This window comes from Aythya fuligula, chromosome 7, assembly GCF_009819795.1.
Source record: "Aythya fuligula isolate bAytFul2 chromosome 7, bAytFul2.pri, whole genome shotgun sequence".
NCBI lineage: Eukaryota > Metazoa > Chordata > Aves > Anseriformes > Anatidae > Aythya > Aythya fuligula.
The window spans coordinates 9,745,050-9,768,232 of record NC_045565.1 but is presented as its reverse complement, the minus strand read 5'-3'; the positions used below and the strand labels follow the sequence as shown (position 1 = coordinate 9,768,232).

Here is a 23,183-nt window from a genome sequence, read left to right as displayed (position 1 = left end):
CCTTGGAAAACAAACTTCTATACCGGGTTCAGCTTTTACTTTCCACATATCAGCTCCAGGTCTAGACTTCTGAAGGAACTCATACTCTACAAAGGGGATTCTCCACATTTTGAGCATTAGTAGAATTTGTTTATCTTTTTCCTCATTCTTAACCAGCTGATTTCAGGTGTCTTGATTAATCAGAAATCACTCCTTACCTTCTCCCTGTACCCAGGTTCCAACTACTATGGAAATGTTCTGCTGCTATGGGCCTGTGGTGCCCAACGGCTACGGGGCATGTTATAACCCTCAGCCAGAGCATATATTATTCTGCATTTCAAGCTTTAAAGACTGCAAAGAAACCTCCTCAGACATGCTGGCAAAAGCTGTGGAAGAAAGTCTCCTAGAAATCAGAGATCTGTGCAGCAAATACAACTCTACCGCAGCAAAGCCACTTGCTAAAAAAGAAGAAGCCAGACGGTTGCAGTGACCACAAACCCTAAGAGGCTGTGGGAATTATTTTGCTAAATCCACCCTATGAAGAAACAATGACATAGTTGTTCAAAGGCAAGATAGTACTAGTAATATTTCAGTGTAGAACAAAAATGTCATGTGTTTTACATTGTTGCCAACATTTAAAGCCCTATAAATATGAAATCTTCCATTTCATGCTTGAGAGTCAGCAAAAAGGTTTGGTCTCACTGGCTGAAATGAAGGAGGCAGTAATATGTGCCTGTATTGTACTACTATTTCTAACCATAATTGATTTATGCCACTTTATCATCTAAAAAAAATTAAGTTTGTCTATGACATGAATAAAACACTACAGCACACCAATTAATTAATATCCCCTGCAAGTAGTTCTAAATCATTTTCATGTCTTCCTGAAAGGTTTGCATGCAAAGAAAACAGAAGAAAAAAACAAAACAGTAGTTTCCCCTACTAGGTATATTGAGCATAACATTGTAAATAATAAGCTGTTGTCATTAAGTCATGAAATTTGCATGAAGAGTATTGAATACCACCATCCTATTTCCAACATTATAAAAGCAGATAATTTTTAATAGTGGTTGCCATGTATTTCTACAAACAACAACAGATTATAAGAAAATCAGAACAGTATCTGCATGTTCCCCCAATCCAAAAATGCTGCACAAGTAGTTTTGCCTTTATTCTGGTTTGCAACGGCCTCAAGCACAGGCCCATCCTGAAAGCAGCATATTTGAGATAAGGTCCATCAAATAGAAATGGAAGAATTTTGTCCATAATGAATTGACTTAATTATTTCTTTCTGCCAGTGAGCAAAATCCAATCTAACAAACAAAGAGGCAAAGCACAAAGCATAAGTGCAATTCAATTCTGCTTAAAACCTTTTTTTTTTTGCACAGGAATTTTTTGTTTGCACAGGAATGAATTCTGTCCCTGTGACTATCAGGACAGCTGTATGCAACCACAGAAAATCAAACAGCAATAAATAACTAGAATGAAGAGGCAAACTTGCAAGACGAGGAAGTCCCCAAGATAGAACAATAAATACCAGTTTAAGAGCAGTGGTACTCATATCAGCTTTGCATTATCCCACCTGGGAGAGATTTATATTTTATATTTTTTTAATATCAGATATATGGTATCATATTCTGCAACATACAGTAAATTCAATTGCAAAAATAATATAGTACCTGGTAATTTCCACCTTTTCTATGCATATAATCCTGAGTTTTTTCTCATTATCTCCTTAACTCCCTACAAATCCTTCCACGGACTGGTATTTTCAGATACCTTCTCTCAAGCTGAAATACATGTATGTTGCCTTGTTTAGCACTGTTCAGTCGTAATTGTTAGAATATAACTTGGTGACAGACTAAAGACACTAGCTGAATCCAGCGCTGATCTTTTGTTAGGCACACTGGAGCACACTCAGAAGTCTGCACAGGGACTTGCATGTGGAGAAGCGGAGACCTTTTTTCTTCCTTTGTAGACTGAATCTTAGCACTCATAGGCCTGAAAGCAAGGGAATGGATTTAGTACAATAAACTAGAAGCACAGATATGTTTCTGTCTAAGAACTCTAGATACTGACTCAGTAGATTACTTATGCCCATGCTTATTTTACTGCCTCTTTCAAGTTGCATACATCCAATTAAATAGTCTGCAATCCACAAGCCCTCATAGGAAAGCACAGTGAGCCTAATAATCAATTGGAGCAAGTCAGCTATGTGCGAGCAAATCAGCTATGTTGATTTACAGTGATTGAGGGCTGGGCTCTTTTTATTTTTATTTTTAATTAATGTGTTGTTTTAAAAATATGTATGTTTTATTACTCCATGAGTGTGGTTCAAACCAAAGACAGAATTTATTTTTAAATTATGTAAATAATACTATGTTGTAAAAGCTGCCCCAAAGTTAAAATGTCCCCCTAAAATGTCCCTATAAAAAATAATAATAATTTTTAAAAAGCGTTAGTCAAACTGAATGTTCACTTAATGGGTATACTGTTCAAGTTATGACTTGAAATTGTTCCCATGCTATAATTACAAAAATTACTTTGAAACATTCCCAGTAATTTTGCTGTCTTATGTCACTGCAAAGGCATTCTGCTCTTTTAACATAAATGTAGCACTACAATCTCAAGATTTTTGTTATATAACTGTTTGAAATTATGACCATACTTTAAGTGTATAAAATGCCGAAATTGATATTTGATTATTTATTAATTTAATTCTAATTAAATATATCATTTCATTTTGTATTCGTAGTTTGATAGATGTAAATATTTATTTGCAGACATTACCTGTGTTTGCATTTTACTTTTTTTTTTTGTCTGGGATTTTAACAGTAGCTCAGACACTGTACTCAGCACACAATTACTGATAATTCAGGCAGAAACTCCAACTACTAAAATTTTATACCTATATATTGTTAAGAGCACCTTGTCTGTAGCTGCTATAACAAGTGTTTTGGATTTTTTGACATCAGAAAATACTGGTGGTGGAAAATGCTGACATCTTATTCTTACTTGAGAAAGAAACCAGTGACCACCCAACGCTTCCTATTAATTTAGCAAAGCATTCTATCCTTGTACCTCAGATACTTAGTGATCTGCCTGAATACCTGAATAGCTTCAACAAATTCAATCCCTCCATTTATGTATGTGTTTAACCTCAGTCATTACTCATGCTAACTGTAGCATCTGCAAAGTACCTTACTCCATTTAAGAAATTTCAGACTTGGTTCCTGGTTTGTTTAAACTGGAGAGTCTTGAATAACTTAAAGATGGATAAAATTCACAGCACAGGACATTACAAACTTATCCTCAGTTTGCCAGCAGGAACTTCATAAGGGACCATGCTGCTTCTCAGTTACCAGAATCCCCTACACCTGTATGATATCATCCCATGCTGCAGATCCACCTACCAAGGATTTCAGGAAATAGGAGTTTATTTAACATTAGTTGTATTATACAAATTAAGTTCTCTTCTTAAGTTTTAAAATACATTCTGTGCACATGTATTTGTGGAAATCAAATGAGACACATTTAAAATATTTCCAACCAGAAAACAATGGAATAGATTGTTCTTATTAAAAAGGTTGAAAATCCTGATTGACAGCCTAAGCCATTAATATAACAAGTGGCAATGATTAAACGAGACCTCTTAGTGGGACCTGAGAAATACAAACTCTCTGCAAGATAATTTTAAGGTGGTAACTATTTCATTCTCTTCATAGGTCTGCTCCCACATACACACAGCACTGGGATGTAGCAATTAAAAAGCAGATTTTTGTGAACCTCTATATTCACGGTGAACAAAACCAAAAGAAACTTGACTTCAAAATTGGTGTTTTAAGGGTGCAAGAACCCGACCTCACTTCCTGTGAGTGCTGTCCAAGACCCTCTGCTGTCTGTGATTAGAGCGGGGCATGGTTGTGACAACGCACCTGAACTGCTGCTGCTGCTGCACGTGTTACAAGATAGAGAACTATTTTAGTGATAACTTTTATTTTTATAAGATAGTATAGATTTATGACAAATGTAAATGCTTATTTATAGCACATTACGCTTCGGTTATGTTTCTTGCTCTATTGGAACGTATTTATCTGTACTTGTATTAACGTATATGTATATATGCGACCTGGAGCAGACGCTGGACACCCTCCCTCAGCTCACGCCGCCAATAAAAGCCCCCAGAAGACAGCTTGTCGCCTCTTGGTGCCACACACCACCACCCAGCCCCTCGCGGGGGAAGGAGCGGGGACGACGGCGCCGCCAACGGTCGCCCAACGGTCACCCAACGGCCGCTGCGCGCGCCCCGTCAGGCGGCGGCATGGCGCGAGGCGCGGTGGTACGGGTGCTGCAGGGCCCGGCGTGGCGCCACGGGCTGCCGCACAACAGCGCCGCCCGCCTGCAGGGCCTGCGAGGTGCGGGACGGGGCGGGAGGGGCTACACCGAGAAATGAGGTGTAGCTAGTCTATTGAAAACGATTCCTCGAGAAAACAAGGATTGCTGCAGCCCAGATGCTGCTCATTAGGGAATGAGCAACGCTTTCCCTTCATTTTAACGTTTTCTGCCTATAACAGGACACATAATAAAGATTTCTGCCTAGCAAAATTCATCTAAAGTTACCAGATAAATCGCATTGTACGTGTGTGACCTGAAGTATTAAAACAAGTCACATTTTGTGATTATAAAGGCCTTAGATCATAGATACAACAGCAATAGACAAACAAGTCTCGGACAAACCAGTACTGGGTTGGCACTGGAAACATACGAAGAGCCCGGGTTCACTCACAGGACTGCTGCTGCTGGCACTCCACTCAGGTTACCCGGCTGGGGCTGCCAGGCCACCCCAGCGACCTCAGGTAGGGACTGGGAAGGACCAGGCCTTACCTCGCAAGACCAACAAGTGCTGTGGGGAGCTGTCCCCCCAGGGACGGATCTCCAGCTAACAGCACAGAGACACCAGCTCTCATCCATTTTATGAGCATGAATTAATTGCCAGAGATTGCCATTGCAATTTGCTAGAAAGCAGTGAAAATCGTCTGATGGGGATTCTGCTCAGCTGACAAAAAAAAAAAAAAAAAAAAAAAAAAAAAGCACAGCAGGAACTCATCATGCTGCTTCATGAACTGTACTCCTCACTCAGCCATTTTCGCTATTGTTTCTTCAGTAAATTGAAATGCTAGGAGTTGCCGTCACAGGTGGATACAGTTAGGTTAAGTGCTTGAGCCATGCCACTTTCAGCAAGGAAACACCAACCCTGAAACCCTGACAAGTCACACAACTGCTATGGAACTGGGACAGTGAGAGCGATATTCCTATCTGCTTTTATCAATAAAACATGGACCAAAATAACTCATGTGCAGTGGTCAGAACGTGGTCTCAGCCTTAGAACATTGCCAATAAAAACTGAAAAGGCAAGAGCATAAATGTTAAGTATCCAGGAGCCTGCTTCTGCCTAGTAAAACAAACAAACAAACAAAAAGCCATGGGATGAGATGAATAAAATAAACAAACAAACAAATAAATAAATCCTTAAATCCATGGGTGCCCATGCAGAAGCATGAGACATTTATGTGCTGCTGGAACTGCATCGAGTTCTCACTTCCCCTGTTCTGATTAATTTACAACACTATGCAATGTACTGTAATAAACCCAAAACACACCTAATTCAGCTAAACAAATACGTAGGTTGAGAGAAGGTTTTGTCCCCTCTGGCTTGATTCTCAGCTTCACAAAATCTCAAGGCTTTAATGTACTGAGGAATTACTCCTTACTGAAGAATTACTCTTTAAGCAGAAGTGAAATGAATTATGCGTCAATGAACAATTGGGTTATCAAGGTTGTTCACTTAATGTTCCAGCTGTTCTATAGCACCATCCTAACGTTTACTGGAGATTTCTTTTGTATTTAATCTTATTCCATGGTACTTGCAAATAAATACATTGTGTTTCTTACAGCTGCTGTGCCAGTTAATAGCAAATATGAGTACATAATGAATTTCTTGCCTTTTACTGCTAGAACTAGAAATGACAGAGGGTGGAGGCTTCATTCAAAGGAGATCCATTACTGTAATAATAGAGAAGCTAGATATCAAAGCAGACAGGAGTTGTAGGGAGTTTTGTACAGCACTTAGTTACATTAACACTGTTATTTGCTTCTTGCTCTCATAAGCCCTAGAACTTCAATATACCAGGAGTTCACAGCAAAGCACGCAAATGCAATACCGCTCACTGCTTCTTCACCCTTTTCCAGCTGTCCTGCAGGCAGATGGGCACCAGCTGATTCTAGAGGAGATACCAGACTGGAATACTGTAGAACTCATAGTAAACGAGGAGACTGTATTTCGCTGCAACATCAATGACCTGGATTTTGGTAAGCACAAAGTTTTATTCATCCCAGTCTCTCACTGAAAGCACTTACATTTTGAAGTGAGCACTTCCTAAGGCATAAACAGTCCAAGTTCTGTCAACATTAACTCTTCTAAGCTTGCATTACTTTATATTTGAGGCATTTTAAAGGGCACAATCAGGAAGAGAGAACAGTTCAGCAGTTAAGGCAATGCCTAGGAGTGCACTCTCTCAAGGCCTTCCTGCATGCACCACTACACAATCACAAGAAAACCAGTTAGATTTCAGTCCACAGTTAAAACTTATATGCTTGGGTCTTAGTTTGTTTATTTATTCAGCTCCCCTTCCTTCTCCCCTGGCAAACCAAAAATAATACCATTGCAGTGCCCCACATAGAGGCATACATATATTTATATATTTATATATATTGATTCAGGAGAGTCAAAGAGCTTGAGGGCTCAAGTTCTCATTTCCTGTGCAACTACCTTCCAGAGAAAGGCTGAAAGCCACCACTCCTCCCCTCCCCACTATTCAACAGCTTCTCTAGGGCTGGGGAAGTTGGAGGTATGAAGGGAAAGCAGAAAGCTGACCAAGCACAAAGGTATTTTTAGCACCACATCTTGGTTGGTTTCACCTTCCTGAAAGGAAAGAAACAGAAAACAAAAAAAAAAAAAAAAAAAAAAAAAAAAAAAAAAAAAGAAACAGTAACTGGGAGGTTCCAATACTGCTCCTTTTGGAAATTTATTCCAATAAAATACAACCTTTTTGTTGTTGTTGTTGTTGCAGTATTAGATCTATGCTATTCTACTGTCTGCTGAATCACCTGCACTGCTGCACTCACTTTTTGCCTTGTTTCAAATCCAGACCAAAAGTGAATCAGCCTCAGATTATGCAGTTAAACAGGGTAGAGCCAAACTGAGTCCAAGTACTGTGAGGGAGAATGCAAAGGAACACATATGTTACAACAAGGACTACAGATGTAAGATATGAATAAGCTTATTTGGATATACTTTCTAAGTTGTGTTTTTTCTCCTTTAGGAGGTGATGGCAAGTTGGATCCACTCTGTGAAGAAGCCAGAAAAGCAGTGTTAAATGCTTACTAATTTATACGTTCACAGTGCTTACTGATTTATAAGTTCACATTCTCTTTTACCTTGTTTTTCTGCCAGGCAATTTGCTTGCATCACAAAAGTATTAGAAATTTTATGATACAGTTGGCTCTTCATGCTTCTGTCTCTCTTAATGTGTCATTCAGACAGGAATATACATCCTTTTCCAGAACCAGTCATGTGTTACCACCCTGAATGTCACAAACTCATATAGAACTGTGACAAACAAGTAGTTCAAATAGTCTGATTTTAATTAAAGAAGAATTAAATTCTGGACATCTTGCATTATTTTAACTTTCAGGGAGTTTCCTATGTTAAAGATAGTCATTTCAAAGTTAATAGCTGCTGATCAATCCATACATACTCACACAAATGTGCCAGTTTTACTTTTCTCTTGGCCGCAAATATTCCAGAGAATGTTTTCGTATCTTTAGACACAGCCCAAGGGTACAGAGAGAAGCAAGCTGGCATGATTATAAGGGCAGGGTTAAAGCTGTCTGCAGTTACCATTACCAATATTCCAGGTATCAGAAAAGTAACACTGCTTTTTCCTCCCTTTTTCCCCCCTTGGTAACTAGATTATGAGGCTACTGTTTTGTTCCTGATTTATCTACATACACCCTCAACCTCAGTTAAAACCTACTTCTGGTCAAGGTGAATCCAACAGTTTGCAAGCAGCCATATGTTCAGGACACCAGTGCTCTGACAATTTTCAACTTGACCCATATTTAGTTTATGAAAGAAAGTGGTTAGTTTTTGCAGTCTAACGCAGTTGTATGAACAGAGAAACACAGCATACATTGAGGCTAAGGAGTGCTAGGCAGCTGCAGTTTCTAGTAGGGCTTCAGGCAAGACCATCTGACCATTACAGAGCCAAAGACAAATAAATCCTAGCACTCATAATAATTCCTATAAGCTGCAAGAAGGTAGGTAGTTACAAATAACTGAAGTACCTCTACTGCAGTACTGATCCAAAACAGAAATGTTGTCAAAAGAAATGCTTTGCTATACTAAAATACAATCTCTTAATTATATCCTAAAGATGCCAGAGGTATTAAAAATATTCTTTAGCAAGTGAGAAAAAAGTATTAATAGTTAAAATCAAGCAAAGCAAAAATCACACTGTTCTAGAAGACAAACATTTTTGCTTTCTATAACTAATGTTTTTAGTTAGATTAGAAGTGAAAACTTTCTAATATTGACTATATTGAGAAGATCAATAAAATTAACACTTTCACAGCTGAGAAAACCACATTCTGGAGCAGACATTCACAAAGAGAGGAGATTGGGTTTTCATCATTTGCTCCACTCTAGCTCTGTCCTGGACAATACTGAGTTAGTTCACCATTCACTGGGGTTCTGACCCCATAACTACAGAGACAGACAGAAGACTAAGCTCCCCAGATCTCCTGAGCATGAAATGCTGTGAACATCAACGAAAACACTCTAAAAAGACCTAACCAGTTCTGTTTTTAAATTAAAAAAAAAAAAAAAAAAAAAAAAGAAAGTTTTCAGGTCTTACTGTGTTTAGTGCCCTCTGTAACATCACCCTGAGAACATTTTTGACATACCTCAAAGTTGGAATGGCAGCAGTTTTGTAGGGAGATATTAAGACATAATAGATCAGCTTGTTTAACTTGAATAAATACGAACAAGCTTTGAGGAACAGAAGGCTTCAGGTCTCAGAGAGAAGTAGCAAACTTCAAAAAAAAAAAGTATGGGTTGAGAGTAACTACTCTGACTCTGCATTAGAGTACGATTATGACCAAATTGTCAAAGACTGGAGATGGACAAGATTTTTAATATGACAATGAAATTTAAAACAAAAACAAAAACTCCATCAGACATCTCGAACACTACCAATTAGAATGCATAAAGAGATCTCAGACTCTGTTATTGGGTTTTGTAATAGATGGGAAAAATACATACAAATTTGAAGTAGCCCTTTTGGTTTGGTACCCACTCCCCAAACACTACCTGTGATTAGTTGCCATGGCACTAGGAGGCAGGTGGATGTTTGAAGGCACTGGAGTAGCCACTTGGACAAAGGGATTCTGATATTTTTTTTCATATATATGTGTGTGAAATAACCACTTTCTCCTCAAAGTCTCCCTCATTTGTAAGGGGATTATCAGCCCCACAGATAATCATGGCCGTTTGAGAACAACTGAACAAGTATAACTAGCCTGCAAATCCTCTCTACGGTGACTTTCATCCAGACTATTGCGAAGTTAAATCAGGAGAAAGAAAGCAGCAGCAGCAAATTATTCCAGTAGTATCTCCAACTAAATTGCAGTGCAGCTTTTAGGGTTTGACTAATTGTCTCATTAAGACACATTTCTGAATTTCTGATCACTGAAATGGATCTCAAGTATTTTTAATCACTGAAAAAATTGTACCACTAAGAGCCTCTCGCCCTTCTCTCCTCAGCGCTATTTGCAATGGCAAACACACAAAGGCTCCTGTTGATTGGAGCCCCACTGTTGCACAGTTGGCAGTCAAATGGTACTAATGGCACAACAACACAATATAACTAAAATAGTTTGCCTTTTAGAGTAACAATCTCTTATAACATGATTAAGCTTATCATGTGCATTTCCTTATGTTTTGCAAAAGGCTCACAAAATTTGTCAGCTTTTCCAGTAATTTCTTCAAAAAGGGAGAGAAAATAAAAAAAAAAAGCTATCAAGAAACAAATTAACAACACCTGATTTAAAAAAAAAAAAAAAAAATGCATCAAGCATGGGCTGCCCAGCAGAGCAGTTGTGCAGCACCCAAGCCACTCTTCTTGCAGAATGCAACTCCGAAGCCTGAGTTGCATTTAATCACATTTAATTGCAGACACTTTATTGAAACACAGTTTAGGAGCTGGCTTACCCTCAGCAACTTCTGTACCTGATGGAGAGAGGCATCTCCACAGAGCAATTCAGATCTCTGCTGAGTACTAGGCTCCAATTCAGGCACTTTTAAATTGTTTGAAACTAAACACCAAAAAGAGAGATGAAGCTTCTTCCTCACATGAGATGCATGTTTCAAAAGGAACATGCTGGTGTTAGTCAGCACACTACTGACGTGCTCTTTGCACTATCAGCAAGTAGGAAGATTTTACTCTTGGCCATTGCTCCTAGTGAGAAGGAAATCACTCTTTACAAGTACTCAGGAAGAGTTTAAAATATCCTATTTATTATCAAATACATTTTGCTTGCTTTAAAGTTACTGTATGATGGCAATCATCAACTTTCCACAGCTGATGTCAGCACAGTTCTCAAAAAAAAAAAAAAAAAGTTTAAAGTTGACTAGAGAAAAAAAGTTGAATTATTTTAATAGTTTTTTGGTATTTTTAATTATCAATACTGTACATAGATAAATCTCCTTCCTCTTCATTTTGCATATTGGCCATCCAGCACTGTTATATTAAAGATGACAGCACTAACAATTTCAGTGCACCATTTTTACTTACTAGGAGTCTGTGACTAATTTGGTTTGCAGTCAGGAGGAAGTGACTTCACCTCCTTTGTCTGAAATGAAGACAACAGCTTTGAGCCACAGAGATCCTCCCTGTTTTCCAATTCTCCAATAAAGAGTGCTGGATAACTTACCTGTGCTATACTTCACAATTAGAGCAAGGAAACGTTCTGGATGTGCGTAAATAAATTAAAGAACGTCTATTATATAATGAGAAGGGTGTACTGTGGTATAAATAGCACAAAATGCATTAAATAAACATTGCCACATATGACCAAATATCTATTAAATGAGCATATCAGAGGAGAAGTTAATTATCTAAGAGTGTAACTAGGAACCATTTAGAATCACTGGAGATTAAGTTGCTTTATTTCTGTTTATCCTTCCTTCTGATTAGGCAGTAGGCTGGTGCAAAGAAGAGCGTCCCAAAGCAACACAAAGCTTCAGCTCTTAATCAACTCTAGGATGACAGAGTTTTGTCAACAATAGTTTGAAATTCTGATAAAACAATAATTTTCTTCAAAGTAATTTTGTACAAAATATGCTGGCATGAAATAGCATTTAGGACATCAAGTTGCAAGATATTTATGGTTCTTTTGATAACTTAGGCTGCTCAGGGGAAAAAAGACAACTTATGCAGTGTATGTTACGTATACGTATTTGTCAGATATATTACACCAAAAAAGACAGTATGTGCAAACTTCTTTAAAACTGATTTTTAGTGTCAGAGACTAATATTCCTGGACTAAAATATAACTTTACTGTATTAATAGGATTTCTAGACTTGAACAGCTATGGTGTTTCAGTCCAGATACAAAAATGTTAAGACTGATGGAATTTGATTTTGCTTGGGCAATGACATTGATGGAAAAAAAACATCCACTATTCATCCTATGCTACATAATCAACATTGCAAAAATTGTTTAGTTAAGAACGATTGTGCAAACTGCTTTAGCACAAAGAACAATTGGTGAAGAAGGATTTAATCACATAAAATTCTTCAAAGCAAGACCAAGCCAATCACTCTACGTTACTTAAGTATTTCTTGAAATCTGTAATTAACATATAGTAATAAATATTTCATCTTTAATAAGCCTGTTGGGAGCAGTTTGCTAAACCTTTATTTTTAGTCAAGGGGAATTACATACAATTGTTTTATCAAGTTCTGAATAAGACAACTTTATTTTGTCCCTTTGATATCCATAGTAGAAGAGACACTTATTTGGGGAAATATACTATTTCCTTAAATGTGTTTTGCTTTTTAATAATTAAGCTTACTTATGGAGCAGCAACCTCACCAGTTTGTCCATTGATGTCCAGTAAGAGGTACTTATAAACAAATGGATATTGTGGAAATTTAAAGTCCTCTGTCACAGGCCAAGGAGCAGAGACACAAGCCAACACACACCCAGACAAAGGATACCAGAGGTGCATATCCAGGCACCTTCCTAACATTCCCCTCCACTTTTTCCTCTACACAGAGCCACATCGCAAGGTGCGGCGAGCAATCTAGAACACTAAACATCGCTGCCCTCCAGCAAAGTCCCTGTGCAGACACCATTTATTTCACTGCAAGACCAACTCAAATGTGGTTGCTTAAACTGCTACTAAAACAAAACCATTATACAGGTAACGTCTAATGGCCACCCCTGGAAAATACTCGAGCTGAGCTGAGCTCTGACCCAGACCTGCTTCACTTGTGATAGCCTGAGCACTCCTTCCACCCTCCAAGGCAGGAGGACACAAGGCTGGCTATGATATGGGCAGGAAGTTTCTCAGTGCCCCTTTGTGAAAATATCAGAGATTTTAGGGGAATTGCATAGGAAGTAAAGATTTCTGCAACAGAAATTATGTTTCAGTGTTTCACACAGCATCTTTAACAATGATGACAATTGTTTTCCCCTCTAAATAAATTAGATCTCCATTTGCCATTAATGACTGCATCACTTAAATATCACAAAGAAACCGCCTGGTGCGCTTATTAATAATTGAAAACTTTGGAGAAGTCTCAGAAATATTTTCAATCAAAGCTAATAAATCTCTAACACATTATCCTTCCTGAATATTTTTCCTTTTGTTCTTTTATTCCTTTTGGATAATAAGGCACATTTTAAATAACAGCATTAAGAAAAACACAATCTGAACTAAGAAGTATCTATGATCAGAAGTGACTTAACAATAATAAAATTAAAAAAAAAAAAAAAGATGTAGAAATGAGGCAACATTCATCCGCTTCCCTTTTTCAAATATGTTTAATTTTTAGTTCAGTCCACATGCTGTTTCCTAACACCTCACACTGATGATTAAGAAAACACAGCCACTTAATCTCTGTCCTTGGCCTGCATAAACATTACAAAAAACTTTAAATAATCATTTTTTAAATGATTATTCAGTAAAGTCCATCAAGCCAAGACACCTATTGCTACACAACTGGACTTTGCAGAACTACTAAGTGACCAAAAGGAACAAAAAAACACCCAAAACATCTTAGAACTAATAGAAAACTTGAACACCTTCTGTCATTTAAAGTTTCTTTAAAGTTTGGTGTTCTGCTTACTCTGCTCAGTAACTTTATATACCCAGGAAGGGCAGAAAGATGCATGCAAAATTACCCTCACCTACACAGATTATTTGGTGCCTATTTCCACCGGCTGATCAAAGCCCAAGGACCCACAATCACATCCCCAGGACACAGACAGTGGAAAGGGAAGCAGTCCAGCACTTGTCCCTCCCAACAGACCTTACTGATGGGGATCACAGCTGCAGCCTGGCAAAGGGAGGGCATTCTTCACCTCCACCCACAGAAAGGAAAGGGATTTTTAAAGCCTTTTAAAAATATATATATATATATTACATATATATATACACACATTTCTCTACTATTTTTCATTCAAAGATTTACTCACCTCTTCCAAAGAAGCCTCACTGTGCTCATGCTACAAGTTTGGTAGCAAGTTTAGCAAGTAGCAAGTTTATTTTACATCCTGAGAAGCCTTTGCTTGTGGCTCACAGCAGAAAGACACTGCACTGTCATGTGTTTTCCTCTAGGGCTTGAAGTCCCCAGAAGCTCTTACAATTGTGCAAAGGATGTGCCCCCTCCACCCCAATGGCAGGACAAGGCACCCTGCCCAATTCCCCTCAGCCACATCTGTCTCTTACCTGCCTGTAGAAAGTGTAGGCAGCCGGGATCCCACAGCCTCCTGCTCCCAGAGCCTTTCCCTGCAGCCATGCTCAGCCTCCTTCGCTGGAGTTAAACTCCGCAGCTCTTGTCCTCTCTGGAGTAGAAATGGGGGGCAGTGTCCTACAGCGGCCTGGGCAGGAACTTCTGTCCCACCACGGGCCCAGCTGCAGCCCTCCATTCTGGGATAAATGGGGATGCATTTTGGTGTGTCAAAAGTAAGGATAAGAGTCTGGGATCAAGTCTTTGGCTTTAACCAGCTAACAACAGACAGCTTTTGCTTTGCCACCCCACAAAGGCCAGTCCCATAATTAAGAAGCCACCTGTGCCAGGTGACTCACCCCCCAGGTGTGGTGGGGGCTCCTCGTGTCGCTGCTCTGCCCAGCTGTACCTGCTGAGTACCCTGTAAACGTGAATCCTGCTGAATCACTGAACAAATGCACAGCACAGCAGCAGGTTTTTTTTTTTTTTCCTCCATCTTTGATCAGACCTGTTAAACTTACAACAACTTTGCATCTGTTTTCAGGGTTTTTCTGGCTTTACATGATTGAGTGTGCCTGTATTTCATGTTTGGAGCAACATTTTAAGTCGCATTACACCAATGGAAAAGGCCAGATCGAGAAATAAGAATCTGTGACACTTGTGTAAAGTTAACAGGCAAAATATCGATGTGAAGATTTTTGTGCGTGTGTATGTGCATGTAGAGCAAAGGTTCCCAAGGTTTTGTTATTATCAGCAATAGTGGTTATTCCTAGCTCTGGAAAAAAAAAAAGATCCGAAAAAAAAAGATCCCCCTCCCTAACACACATACTTTTATCTACGCAGTTCAAATAATGAGCATACATTCCTGTTTCTTGTCTAGTCTCAGATATTAATTTTTACCTCCTCAAACAAGCAGAATGGTTCCCTTTCTGGAGAACAGGTCAAGCAGACTCTTGTCTCTGCTCTATCAGACTATGACTCCAACTGCACCACGGGTAGAGGAAAAGTTTCCATCAAACACACCCCTGCTGCTAGTGCATCTCATCAGGTAGCTAATAGGAAACAAAAATAATTCTGTGATGGAGGCTGTGCTGTAGCAAATCATTTGCTACAGTAGACATGCATGATGTGATACCTCACCCACAGATACAATGAAGTCAAACTGATTCTCATATTCGCTGTATTCTTCCTTCTGAGTTATAAAGCTGTGATTTGAATTTCAGTGCAGGTGAGCTGCAGAAGCCTCTCTCTTCTGTATACCTTCTGTATTTTTCTAACACTTCACACAGATTAACTGATCGCTATTGAGTATATAAAGAAGAACTAGCTGGCACGTTAAATGCGATGGTATTTTTCTGTGAGATCAGAGAGAGATTTTGAATCTGGTTTAAAGGCGCCATTAGAGGATCTTGGATTCATTGTTGATAATGCACTTATTGAATGTGCATCTATTTCAAAACTTTGTGGTTTTTATTCAAGGGACCTTGCTGTAGAAAGGCAGCAAAATTCTGCAAATAGGTGTAATCTATGCATTTAGCAATTTATAATGCTTTAACATGTTTTGAACAGTTCCTATTGGAAACTACAGGCAACAGTAAACAATTTTAAAGAAAAATACATTGAACCAACATATTTAGAGAGATTTATTCCAGTGTTTTCAAATTAGAGAAATGAAATCCAGTCCAATTCCATCATTTTTGAAAATTCTGCTTTAAACATAAATGTGTTCACTTGATTTATTCCTTAATTTAGAATAAACCAAAAAATATTCTAGTAGAACCTCAAAGCCTTAATTTGTACTTGTAACCCAATGGTTCTGAGTAACTATCTTTTTTTTTCCAGTTCAAATGCTGTGTCTCCCTCTTTACGACTAAATTTAAATAAGCTATTTAAATAACCAGGCAAACAAACAAAAACAGAAGAATGAGCTGCCCTAGCACTTTTATGAATGGGATACTAATGCCAACATTGAGAGGAAAAACTGTCAAAAAGAAAAGGCATAACAGAGAATTTCATTCTTGCATATTTTTATTTATTTTTACATTCTTTGATCGAATTTTTACGCAACTATTATGCCACAATATATGATACACAATGAAAATGGAAACCTGCCATTTACCACTTACATTTCTATGTTTATTTTGTTTTCTATCTTTGCATATACTGTGGCATAAATGCATTTATCAATTTTCATGCAGCACTGGCCTGCCTTCCGCAGACTGAGAATACAATAAACGGTGCCAGCAGTATTTAGATGCATTCAATTCTCGCCACAAAATCATGAACCCCTTAAAGCATTAAAATACTTTGGGTGATAGTTACTGCCTATCAGCTTAATGCTTTCAGCTGTAGAAATGGATAGGAGACAACCTTTGGTGGTGTCATCTGCAGTGTTTTCCAAGTTCATTAGGCTTCAAAAGACTGAACTAACTTCAGTGTTTCCATGACAGCAAAGCCCAATGCAACTAGTCTAAATTAAAAGGATGCTACTGCTTTTCATAAATATTAGACCAAGTTTGGTTCTGGAACCCATGGTAAGTAACTTACCACACCACTTTTATGCTCTGGCAGAAGAATTTGTTTTATTTTATGTTATTTTGTTTTATTTTTAAAATCTTGCTGTCTCCAGGCCAATTGAAGGAACAGCATGAGGTACACATCCCTTTTTGGTAACCTACTTGGAACTAGTAGTAGATGATCATAACTCAAAGTTTGTAATAAAGCTTTTTATTTTGACAAGATAAGAAGCTTTTCAGCATCACTTGACTCTTTGCATCAGGCATAAACTGTCAAGCCTTATTATATCACAGCCAATATTGCAACAGCAGGGTAAAACTTACTGCCAGGAACACGAGCATGTCCCAAGAGCATGCTCAGGACAGGGAACTGGAAACAGGTGAAGTCTCATCTATGTGCTTTCCAGTCACTTGTTCTGAGCAGATCTAGCACAACCCTCAGGCACTGCAGGGGCATAGGGTCCTCCTGCAGATAGTTACTTTTTCCTACTTCAACACAGGCATGGCCATTCCTCTGCTTCCTGTTACACTAACTGTTCCTTAACTGTGCAGTTCCCTTTGCCATCCAGCACAATGAAGAGAGGAAATCTCCTGCCACTACATAGCCTAGAGTGTTACAGAAGCCTGCAGTCACGAGGCTCACCCAGCCCCAAGCTCTCCTGGGGCAGATGGAACAGGACTTCTGACACTAGATCTTATATTAAGAGAGAAGAAAGCTGTACCCATCCTCTTTCTGGCACTGCAGAAGAAGCATAAGCAGCAGCAGTCTGAGACCACTCTGCTACACAGTGCCACCAATAAAGCCAAGCAGTCTCTCCCCAGAAGAAAAGCAACCCCGTGCTGATCCCTGCCACAGAACCTCTGCTCATGGACCCGCTGTACCCTAGCTCTCTGGCACAGGGCCAGCTCTTAGATGCAGTTCCCTTTTATGTCCATACTGAAAGCACGTGGCAACTGATCGACAGGTAAACACAAAGGACAAAAAATCAATTACTTCTTGTACAAAAACACGGCATGTGCTTTTGGTGAATCAGCAACGGTTGCTTGCCCACCTTCCTCACCATAAAAATGGATGGTTAAATCAGCCGCGGGGTACTTCAGTTTAATTAATATCACCAAGGAAATTTGAGGCAGGGATTAGCAGTGGATAAAGTAGAGAACCCATGACTTGCTGACAAACACAGACTTCTCATCCAAATACAGCCTTTTTACAGGTGCTACCATGTCAAATCAGATAGCCCAGAGAGTGGGAGCAATTGGTGCTATCACCTCTTACTTTGAAGGAATTTGTCCAGCAGTTGGCTTCTGCTAACTTCAACTGATAACTAATTGCTCTGTCAGCTGTAGTCAGTGCCATTGTGGTGCCTCTATCTTATACCTAAATAATCTACATCATTTTTTAATTACCCATAGTTTACTAACTTTGTAATCTTGACTCCCTATTTCTAGCCTCCTCCTCACGTCATCAGGCTACCTTACCATCTCTTCCCAATACCCACACCCTGTGTATTTCCCTACCAAAATCACCTATAGGTGTGATGGTAGCACCCTTTGCTTTTCGGTTTAATTACTCCTCTCCAATATATCTAGAATTAACTGTCAATCATTGTTCTGGAACCATGCATCTTGTTTCCTTAGTGGCTTCCTCTCTTCTTTTTCAGGGATATGCACAGCTGCATCATGTTTTCCATGCCTGTTCTACTTACTTACAACAATTAGACACTGTCCAGTCTGAGATCAGAGCCTCACTGAGCTAGACACTGCATCCTTGGATAGGAGACTCCTTGTCCCAGAGAGTTCCCAATCTAAATAGAGAAGTGACAAAAAATGGTGGAAGGTAAGCTGGATTTTTTTTTCTTACAAACTGGGGAGCAAGGTGTAGTGTAATGCAGTCAGCTGCTGGATCCTTACATAATTTCCAGTATTTTTCCCAATCCCTTTTATTTCCTTTTTGGATGCAATGGTTTGAGACAGTACTGGAATGGAGATGAGTTGGTGCCCTGCAGTTAGAATGTCTTTCCCTCAAAGGCCTCCAGGTTGAAAGCTGTATCCAGGAACCTTCTGAGCGACACCAGATGCGTGTTCTTGTTGCCTGTGGCAGCTGCAGCAGCAGGCTCTCGGCCAACATACCTTTGTGACAAAAATAATTGGGCAGAGAAATGAGGTAAGAAGAGAAATTATTTTGACACTAACAAGCACATGAACATGCTGCTAAATGCATTTAAGTTAACTTGGCAGATTTGAACATTTTATCATCAATCTTTCTTAAATAAAAATATAAAATATAATCAAATCTAATTTGTACCATCAGTTATACCTTCCAGTCAGCTTCCACCTCTTTCCCCCTCACTGCATCTTCTCCTCCATCCCTCCCATGGCAGACAGCTACACTGTATCATAATTAGGTAACTTGCTTTTGGCAATGAAGACTCTCACTCCTTCAACAGCTGTATGTGCAGATTTGAAAGTCAATCATCTAAAATAAATGCAAAGGTATCTGACTAGACTGAGCTCTTACAACCGCTCTTCTCTCCAGAAATGTGAAAGGTGGAGTGAAATTTTTAGAAAAGACAGATTCTTAGACAAGAAGAAAGAAAAAGCTAGGAGAGCTAAGCACTGTGCTAAGTGGCAATAAATACAGAGCTAGTTGCTACTGATTTTCTTTTAGAACTACAAGGAGGAACAAGATACACATTATCTATTTGAGAAACAGTTGCCTAGCCTTTTCCCTCCTTCACCTGAGAACCCCAACTCAAAGGGTTTTTTGATTTGTGGGGAACCTGTCTTCCCCATAAATAAAACCCTCAAGTCAAAAACCTGTCAAACAAATCAGGCCAGGAGATAGAGCAACTGTTTAAAGTCTCATACCATATGGGTCGTGTGTGGTTTACAATAGTGCGGAAACGAGGTTTGACATAATCATAATATCCACTGTTTTTGTGTTCCTCCTGACACCAAACTAGGTCAGCACCTGGATACTTTTCAAGCTCTTCTTTGAGCAAGTCAAATGGGAATGGTGAGATCTGGAAAGAGACATTAATAACTCGCAAAGCTTTCTCTTACATGGTTTTAGCACATGGCAGTATAACTATCGCATATTGCAACCAACCATTGGTACCAATTAGTACCACACTAATTTAATAGCCATATGTTTGTTAACGTAATTCTTTTTTTTTTTTTAATTGTTTTCATGCTGTCAGAAATGAATACACACTTATTTTATTGTTTCATGGATATGAACAGAAGTAGTCCATAGTCCATATCTCCTGCATTCCTACATATATTCCATATATAGTCCATATCTCCTGCATTCCTACAAGTTTTTCTAGTAAAGTAGCTGCCACAATACAAGTCCATAATTAGGGTGTGACAATATAGCTGCCAAGTGTTATTCACAACACCTAAACCCAACAGACTGGATAAATAAATTTAAGGTGCCATCATGCTGTACACGCTGTAACATTTTTGTTGTTGTTATGTTGTTCTGGAAAACTCAGCAAGCATTCTGGACCTCATTGTCCACTACACTACTGATGTGCTCCTTCTCCACTAGGCCACAAGGATTAGATAATGTCTTGTTAGCTCTTTAAGAATGCCAGCTATCGCCATCATTTCTGGCAAGTGTCATCTTTAAAAGCATAGCAACCTGTTGCTGAAAGTCTCCCCAAAGATCCTATCTACTGAGTGTCAGAGAGCTCACCTGTTCAAGTCTGGTTATAGCTACTTGTTTCTCCAAGTCTTGATTTTTTCTCTCTTTCACAAGATCATAGTACACTTTTCCTGTGCAGAAAATCACTCGCTTGACCTCATGTGGTGCCTGCGCTGCCAGTCCATTCTCAGGAATCACACGCTGAAAGGTGGTACCTAATTAGAGCAGAAATTAGAAAAGTGCTCTCAGTGGAACTGACAGTGGAATACAGCAGCATTAGAAACTGTCCTTTACTGAGTAATCATCAGGTTGCAATGGTCATGGCATCCTGTTACTTCCCTGTTCTCACAACTTTTCAGACCTGCATTCTTCTCAGACTGTTCACAAGAATTTAAAAGACTGACAATAATCCATTCTTCCACATTTAAAAGGAAAAATATATTAACAGTGAATTCCTTTTTAGCTTTGTGTTGTGCATTACACCTTCAGTTTTAAGTTATAGAATCACAGAACCATAAAATATGCTGAGGTGGAAGGGACCCACAAGGATCACCAAGTCCAGCTCCTGGCTCTGCACAGAACCACCCAAAAATCAAATCATGTGCCTGAGAGTGTTGTCCAAATGCTTCTTGAACTCCAGCAGGCTCGCTGCCATGACCACTTCCTTAGGAAGCCTATTCCAGCATCCAACCAACCGCTCAGTGAAGAGCTTTTTCTTAATATCCAGCCTGAACCTCCCCTGTCATAGCTTCATGCCATTAAAGTTGCTGGGATAGCTCACCTTTGCTTACAGTTGTATTCAGAGATCTACCTGAAATATTTTTTCTTCTTTCCAAGATGATATCAACCACGTAACAGTAACACAATTACAGAATTTTCGAAGTTTATATATAAAAGCAGAGCACATATTCATACTGGAACTAAATATGGTAACTGTAGAAATATTTACAAAAGCACCCACACAACTGATGTATACTTATGTGATTTAAACCTCTGTTTGAGAGCTAAAACAGCATTAGACAAAGGAAGAATTAGCATAGTACTGAGTCATATGTATAAGTGCTAAGATACAATTTCAGATGCATGTCTTGACTGCTAGATATCTTTTCCCTGTGATATCATCTCCCAGGAGAGCAATTTGCTTGGGATATATGAAACTGGGAAGTATGAAAGCCAGTAGTCTTGCACTGGCAGGAAGAGGGACTTGATGGTCTAAAAGATCCTTTTCTTTGCTCCTTTCTGTGATTGATTAGAACTATTCCCACATTAACCAGCTGGAAGGCAGCAGACAGTGGCATGACCTCCCAGTCTGAATCAGCACACCCACTTACCAGAAGAATAAGCTACTGCTTGAAGAACCATTTATCTTGGGGGTAGAAAAGCAGCAACACAAACATATGAAAGAGGAACTGATTTATGTCAGAATTACCCTGTCTCACTGAACAGCAGAATTCATCATTAAAAAAAAACCTGAATCTGTGCTTCATTGGGTCAGCTGGCTCAGCTTTCAGTTAAAAACAAAGCAAAAAGAGTTAGCTCAGAGTCAGCAGTACTTTACTTCTTGCTGTCATCTTCAGCAGGAACATGAAGAACTGGATGTTAATTGGGAATTTTGGCTGCTACTGAGGATTAGCCTGAAGTACATGAGGATCCCAAGACTTAAAGAGACAAATCACAATCCCTATAAAATTTCTAATCTGATTCATTCAAAAAAGCTTTTAAGTAGTAATCAAAACCCACAAATTTCTTTGCTTGAGAAGCAAGCTTCACTCACTTAAAATACGGAGACATTGCAAGGTTTAGACATGTAACACAGTCAATGTTTAGGCAACTATAACACACTTTTAAAAACCTGAGCTCTCTTCTGACAGCAATCAAGACCCTAGCTAGAACTTGAAACAGACTACCACAACCATGCACACTGGCTCACTTCTAAACAACCACTTTAATAATTTACTATGTTTCACTTGTTTCACTGCATTTCCTTATGCCACTCTAATACATTCTAGCCATTCTAGCCAGTGCATGGCAAGACCAATTCCTCCTCTTTTGATATTAACATCTGCTGCTGCTACATGATCTGGTGGTGCTGATGGCTCACCAACAGCAGCTATGGGCAGTAGGGTCCAGATCTGAACTCACTATTTCACTCATCTTACTTTAGATCACTGCTGTGACATGGCAGCCCCAGAACTGAGTATTGTAATAAGGAAATGAAATCTTTGTTCTTCCAAATGGGCACAGTGTGATTACAACCCTTCTTTCACATTTATGGGTACAGTACGAAAAGCAATTCAAGTTTTTAAATGAAAAGAGCAGGGGAACCTATATTAAGGAGAACATCGTTACAGAGAAGGGATGCACTTTCCACAGCCCTTGAGATTAATGTCTGTTACTAGACAACCTGTTAAAATCAAGAATCTATTTGAATGCAGAGTTTTCAGCCAAGTCCAGGCTAGATCTTGTTACAACAGCTCTGCAGAAATTGAGCCAAAGGAAAAGGCAAACTCCCTAGAACAGTTTATCTTCTTCACACTTCCAATTTGATGTGTGACTTGGTATAGCTCATTATTTGTTCATAGTATTTTAAGATGACCTACCAGACACCATTTCATCAAAACTGGATTTAGCTTCTGGATGCCTCAGCAGTGACTTGGGTGTCAAAACGATGAGCTGTAAAACAAATTTTTCCAGCACTCAAGAGAAGCTTTATCTATGTTATTATATGCAATAGTTTTAACAATCTTCATACAAAAACCACAAACTAAAAATGCTATAGATCTAATTAAAGTGAACAACACACACAGTAAATTATGTGGTTTTTTTTTGTTGTTGTTGTTTGTTTTCATGTTTTGAAAGCCTATGAAGTTTCATAATTGTTCAGAAGATTTGGTTAATTCATTCCCTATAAAGGTTCTCAAAAAACATTGCTTTATGCTCCCCTTTAAGAACAAAATCAAA

General features: G+C 38.9%; 2 protein-coding genes across 3 annotated transcripts in view; one reads left to right on the top strand and one right to left on the bottom strand.

Moving 5' to 3' along the window:
• Nucleotides 1-469, top strand: part of CHAT (choline O-acetyltransferase) — a 35,131-nt gene extending 34,662 nt beyond the window's left edge. The window contains exon 15 of the mRNA XM_032191457.1: nt 215-469. Coding sequence (XP_032047348.1) covers nt 215-469 — 255 coding nt within the window. The remainder of the gene's footprint in view (nt 1-214) is intronic.
• A 15,598-nt stretch (nt 470-16,067) lies between these two features.
• Nucleotides 16,068-23,183, bottom strand: part of OGDHL (oxoglutarate dehydrogenase like) — a 56,693-nt gene continuing 49,577 nt past the window's right edge. For both annotated transcript variants that reach the window (XM_032190861.1, XM_032190860.1), the window contains exons 20-23: nt 22,823-22,895; nt 20,274-20,437; nt 19,442-19,596; nt 16,068-18,703 (exon numbers count right to left, since the gene is read on the bottom strand). In XM_032190861.1, the coding sequence (XP_032046752.1) occupies nt 18,580-18,703; nt 19,442-19,596; nt 20,274-20,437; nt 22,823-22,895 (516 nt within the window). In that variant the 3' untranslated portion in view covers nt 16,068-18,579. The remainder of the gene's footprint in view (nt 18,704-19,441; nt 19,597-20,273; nt 20,438-22,822; nt 22,896-23,183) is intronic.